Source organism: Tupaia chinensis, unplaced genomic scaffold (genome assembly GCF_000334495.1).
Source record: "Tupaia chinensis unplaced genomic scaffold, TupChi_1.0 Scaffold000146_1, whole genome shotgun sequence".
Classification (NCBI taxonomy): domain Eukaryota; kingdom Metazoa; phylum Chordata; class Mammalia; order Scandentia; family Tupaiidae; genus Tupaia; species Tupaia belangeri.
Window position 1 is genome coordinate 5,227,009 of NW_006159616.1, and position 5,465 is coordinate 5,232,473.

The following is a 5,465-nucleotide window of genomic DNA, read 5'->3' on the forward strand; positions in this document are numbered from 1 at the left end:
TCCTGCTCCCCACTCTTGGAACGTTGAAGTTCCCCAGAGTGTGTTAAATGGTGTGATCTGGAGGAAGAGGAGTGGCCAGAGCTGTGGGGGCACTCTGAGGTAGGTATTGAGGTCCCCATTTTAGAGATGAGGAAACTGAGGTTCTGGGAGAACCGTCATTTGCCCAATGTCACATCGAGGATACAGAACAGGCATTGGAACTGACTCCTAAACAGATGCAAGGTTCAAGTAGCTGGAGGAAACATAAACAAATTAGAACAGAGAAAAGCGGTAACACTACTTTTTTTTTTTTTGGAGAGATTTTCACTGTAGGGCGCGTGCGCTCGCCAGACAGACAGAGAGAGAAACAGAGAGACAGAAAGCGAGAAATCACCCCCCGGGAGGATGGTCACACCACAATCCCTTCTCCTCCATTCTCCTCTTGGGATCTTGGGCACGCACACACACACGCCCGGCGTGAGTTTAAGCCACCGGGTCCGGGACGCGAACTGCGGTTGACTACGTGGGAGTCCAGCGACATAGCCATTACGCTAACTGCTGGTTCCCAGCAGTAACACTACTTTAAAAACAGAGTGGGTCTTGGGGTCAGCAGGTGATGTGGTGGTTAGGTGCTAGACACGGCTGACCACGGTTCAAGACCTGGACTTGGCAGCTTGCTTGCTCACTTTCTCTCTCTCTCTGGTGAATTAAAAAGAAGTGGGCCAGCAGGTGGCATGGTGGTTAAGGCACTGGAATTCCCACATGGGCTACCATAGTTCGAGTCCTGGATCTGGTGACTTGCTTTCTAACTCTCCCTCTCTCTCCGCCAAACCTGTATGAAATAAATAGAAAAATATTTTAAATAAATAAAATTAATTAAATATGTGTATTTTTTTTTAAAACAAAAATGGGTCTCTGTCATCAGAGAAGACTTCAGAATCTGAGTTTGAAATACATTTGAGTGTTCACTAAGCAAAACTATCCATGGGGGTAAAAATAAACAACAACAAAGAAAACACCAAGAAATTTTCAGGAAGTAAAAAAGACGGAGGAACGCTGGTTTCGCAGCCTGGGGCATCATAGCGTGTAAGAGCGGGCCCTGAAAAGCCAGCTGGCTCGGAGTCAGGCGGGAGGCGGACGGCAGCTCGGTCCTGGCCACGGAAGCTGGGGGCAGGCTCATCCCAATGGTTCCAGCCCCAGCAGAGGCAGCGAGCTGGCCGCGGTGTGGCCCTGCGGGGTCCAAGAGTCCTGTAGCGGACAGCCCCCCCCCCCCCCCGGCCAATGGCAGCCGGCGAAGATGAACGCAGACGGCGGAGGTACCCGAGGGCCTTCCCACCAAGGGGATCGGCGCTGCCGATCCTCACGCCCCACCGCAGCACGTGTCCCACGCCCGCGCTCTTATTGGCTCTTTCAGCTCCTCTTTCGGCCTAAGAAGGATGCAACATGACCGCCCCGCTGATAGGCCCAGGATCTCTTAAGTGTCAATCTGATTGGCCAGTAGCGCTCACGCCCTTTCCCTGGTTATACCATAAAGAGGGGGGAAAACACAAATATTTCCTGACTTCCTTTTCGGGCTTCTTTGTTCTCTGTTACCAGAGGGTCTCGTCTCTATCATGCTAATATAGAGAAATATTTATTGGTGCAGGTAAATATCTGGAGGTATTGGCTTATTTAGACCTCGAATGACAGCTGGGTTGATCACGTTCCCCCCTCCAACCAAGATGGTGCGTTCCAGGTCCCCGGGGCCCTCCCCCCCAGGGGGATCGGCCCTGCCGATCCTCACGCCCCACCGCAGCACGTGTCCCACGCCCGCGCTCTTATTGGCTCTTTCAGCTCCTCTTTCGGCCTAAGAAGGATGCAACATGACCGCCCCGCTGATAGGCCCAGGATCTCTTAAGTGTCAATCTGATTGGCCAGTAGCGCTCACGCCCTTTCCCTGGTTATACCATAAAGAGGGGGGAAAACACAAATATTTCCTGACTTCCTTTTCGGGCTTCTTTGTTCTCTGTTACCAGAGGGTCTCGTCTCTATCATGCTAATATAGAGAAATATTTATTGGTGCAGGTAAATATCTGGAGGTATTGGCTTATTTAGACCTCGAATGACAGCTGGGTTGATCACGTTCCCCCCTCCAACCAAGATGGTGCGTTCCAGGCGGGGCAGAACCGCCTTGCGGCGCCGGGGCAGTTGCTCCCGCTAAGTCTCGCTGCGAGCTCAAGATGCTGCGGCTGCTTGCGCTCCGCCGCGCCCTGCTGGCCCGCCCCTGGAGGGGGGCCGGGTGAGTGAGCACTGGTTCTGGGGCGGTCCGAGCGCGGCGCCTGCTGGTCTGGGAGTCGGGGGCACTCCCAGCGCCGGACGCCCTCCCACCGGGACGCCCAGGGGCTCCTGTCCGCCCGGGATCGCTTCCTCTTGCCGCTCCCTTCCCCGCTTGCTTCCCGGCCCTCCTCCCACTGCACCCCTTCGCCGGGTCTCCTCGCTGCCCTCAGGTGCACTGGTCTTGCTCTTAATGTGGGACCTCTGAGATATACTGCGACCTCCGAGAGGGCACATCACACCCACCTCCCCACCTTCTTGCAGGCCCTTCCCTCTGGAATTCCGTGTCTTCCTCGCCTCCCACTGGGCTTTCTGCCTTCGTTTTCCTCTACCCTTAACGCCCAAGGTAAACGTTGGACGGAGGAGGGACTCCTTTCTTTTGGTAGGCAGAATAATCTTTGTGAGTGCTTGTCATGTGCTGCACGCTGCGCTGGCGCTCGCCCAGTGTCTTACTGTGAGGATTAGACGAGTTAATACACGTGCAGTGCGTTAGGAGTGCCTGGCGCATGGCAGTGCCTGCTTACTGTTGTCCTAATCATCATTGTCACTTTTATTTAACCTTCTCCTGTGAGGTAGATATTACTATTTTAAGTAATGAAAACAAAAGAAAAGCAGCAGCAGTGCAGGGGTGGAGCTGCCCCTCAAACCCAGACTTGCAAACCCTGACATTGTGGGTGGGTTCCTGGACCCTTGCCCACTCAGTGACAAAGGTTCTCAGAACCCCTCCTGCCTGGGCTCCGTGGAGGAAGGCAGACGACACAGACCCTGTCCCAGAGGGCCTCACAGTCGGGGGGCTATGTGTTTCAGTCCGTCTCCCTTTCAGAGCTGGGCTGTACCCCACACCTCATCTGAGCTGTTTGGCTGACCCCTGGGACTGGTGCCTTTGCTCTCCCCTGCTGCATGTGCCTTTGTTTAGTTAATGAGTGTCTCTCTTTGTCCCCAGGGGAGGGCAGGAGTGCCCCAAGCTCAGGTATTTCAACACTGCTGCTTGTCCTCTGTGGGTGGGGAGGGGATGGGATAGGGCACAGGAAGAGGGCCTGGGACAGAGGGCCCCTCTTCCAGACTGAGATGGGGACAGGGCACTCCTGAACACCCTCAGTGTGAACCCCTGTTTAGGCTGCTCCCTGAGCTCTGAGACCATCCCCCTCAGACCCCAGATGGAAATCCGAGGGAGGTGGGGCCATCTCATAGATTCACGTGTTGACAGGTGCCTAAACTGTGCCACCTCTCTGTCACACACAGGAGAGTCAGACGTGGGTGGGCCTTGTCTAGGTAGTCCTGTGGCTAATAACAAAATATCTGCGTCTGGGTAACTTAAGGGAATAGGGTTTATTTAGCTTGTGGTTGGGAGGTTCAAGGTCCAAGAGCCACCTCTGGTGAGAGTCTTCTGCTACATCACAACCTAGTAGGGGCCGGAGTGCTAGGTCTATTCCACGTCAGTCTTTCCTTATAAACCCACTGGGAGTCAGACATAGGGGCCTCACTCCAAGACCGAAATCCTAGTTCCTCCCCAAACCCTCACCTTTCAACACCATAATGGGATCAAGTTTCACCCTCTTAATCCTGTTGCAGTGGAGAACACATGAATTTCAGGAGAAATATGCAAACTAGAGCAGGCCATCAGTGAGTTCATCGCAAAGGAGGAGAACTTACACATAAAAAAAACCTCTAGGACCTGCCAGGTGGTGTGGTGGTTAGGGCAGCCCCATTCTACATGACAAGTTGCGCAGTTCGAGTCCCAGACCTGGCTGCCTGAAAAACACTGAGCACGTGTGCGTGCCTGCCCAAAATCCTGAGAGGAGACTGGAGATTGTGGTGTGGCCACACCCATGGGGGCGAATGTGTGTGTGTGTGTGATTTCTTTCACTCTCCCTATCTGTCTCTCTGGTGAGTGCAGGTGCCCTATAACAAACCAACCAACCACCCAAAAACTCTTCTATTTTCTGGTAGAAAGCAACTCATAGTCTAAAAGAAAAGCCTATAATAACAATAATATCTATCAAGCTTTCAGAGGCCGGGGCCCTAACACTGTGTTGCTAAGCACTCTATTATCCTCATTTTGCAGATGAGAAACTACCTTTCAGTTAAGGGAGATGTAGGATGAAAATTACAGTTGGTCCAATTCCAGATTCATTCTCTTCATTATGAGGCCTCCTGAGTTTGAGGGGGGAGTGAGTATTTTGCAACCAGTTTCCCAGGTTCAGGTTCCCTCTTCTGATGTAGACAGGATTTCTCAACCTTGGCACTAGCAACATTTGGGGCCAGATAATCCTTTATCGTGGGGCCCGTCCTGTGCATTGTAGAATGTTTTGCAGCTTCCTTGGTCTCTGCCCACTGAATGCCATTAGCACCCCAGCCGCGGCAGTACAGAAAATGTCTTTCGAAGGTGCCATGTGTGATTGCCCCTGGCTGAGAACCTGGCTCTAGAACAGATTCAGTATTTGATCACTAACTCATTTTCTCAAGTATTTAGGGTATTCCTGTGTTGTGCCATGCCTGCATCCATGGAGAGACAATTGTAGAGCATTTTCAGTGGTATCTCTAGAGCCTAGAGAAACTGCCTCTTTGAGGAACTGTTAAGGGTAGTAGTCTTTAGTGTTTTCTTTTTGCCTTGAGTGCCCTGACTCTCAACCAATTAAAAAACAAAACAAAACAAAAAACCTCGATAGTGTGTTCTTTTTTAAAAAATTTAATATATGTCCATTATGAAAAGTACAAATAAAACAAAAAAATCAGATGTATTCTTATTATACAGAGGTGCTTACTGTCTACATTTCGATTAATATCCTTTTAATTTTCCATGAATGTGTGTGCTTTACTTAAAAAAAAAAAAAAAAAAAAAAAAAGAGGCAAGCTTACCTGCAAATACATTATTCTTTTTTAAAAAATCTTTCTTAGGACCAGCAGTTAGTGTAATGGCTATGTCGCTGGACTCCCACGTAGTCGACTGCAGTTTGAGTCTCGGACCCGGTGACTTAAAACTCACACCGGGCGCGTGTGCGTGTGAGCCCAAGATCCCAAGAGGAGAATGGAGGAGAAGGGATTGTAGCTTGGCCATCCCCCCGGGGGATGATTTCTCACTTTCTATCTCCCTGTTTCTGTCTGTCTGTCTGGTGAGCGCACGTGCCCTATAGCAAACAAAACAAAACAAAACAAAACAAAACAAAACAAAA

At 51.0% G+C, this 5,465-nt stretch overlaps 1 protein-coding gene across 1 annotated transcript in view; it reads left to right on the forward strand.

Moving 5' to 3' along the window:
• The first annotated feature begins 2,156 nt into the window (after nt 1-2,156).
• Nucleotides 2,157-5,465, forward strand: part of ALDH4A1 (aldehyde dehydrogenase 4 family member A1) — a 35,117-nt gene continuing 31,808 nt past the window's right edge. Inside the window, exon 1 of the mRNA XM_006145214.2 lies at nt 2,157-2,257. Within this exon, the coding sequence (XP_006145276.1) occupies nt 2,199-2,257 (59 nt within the window). The 5' untranslated portion in view covers nt 2,157-2,198. The remainder of the gene's footprint in view (nt 2,258-5,465) is intronic.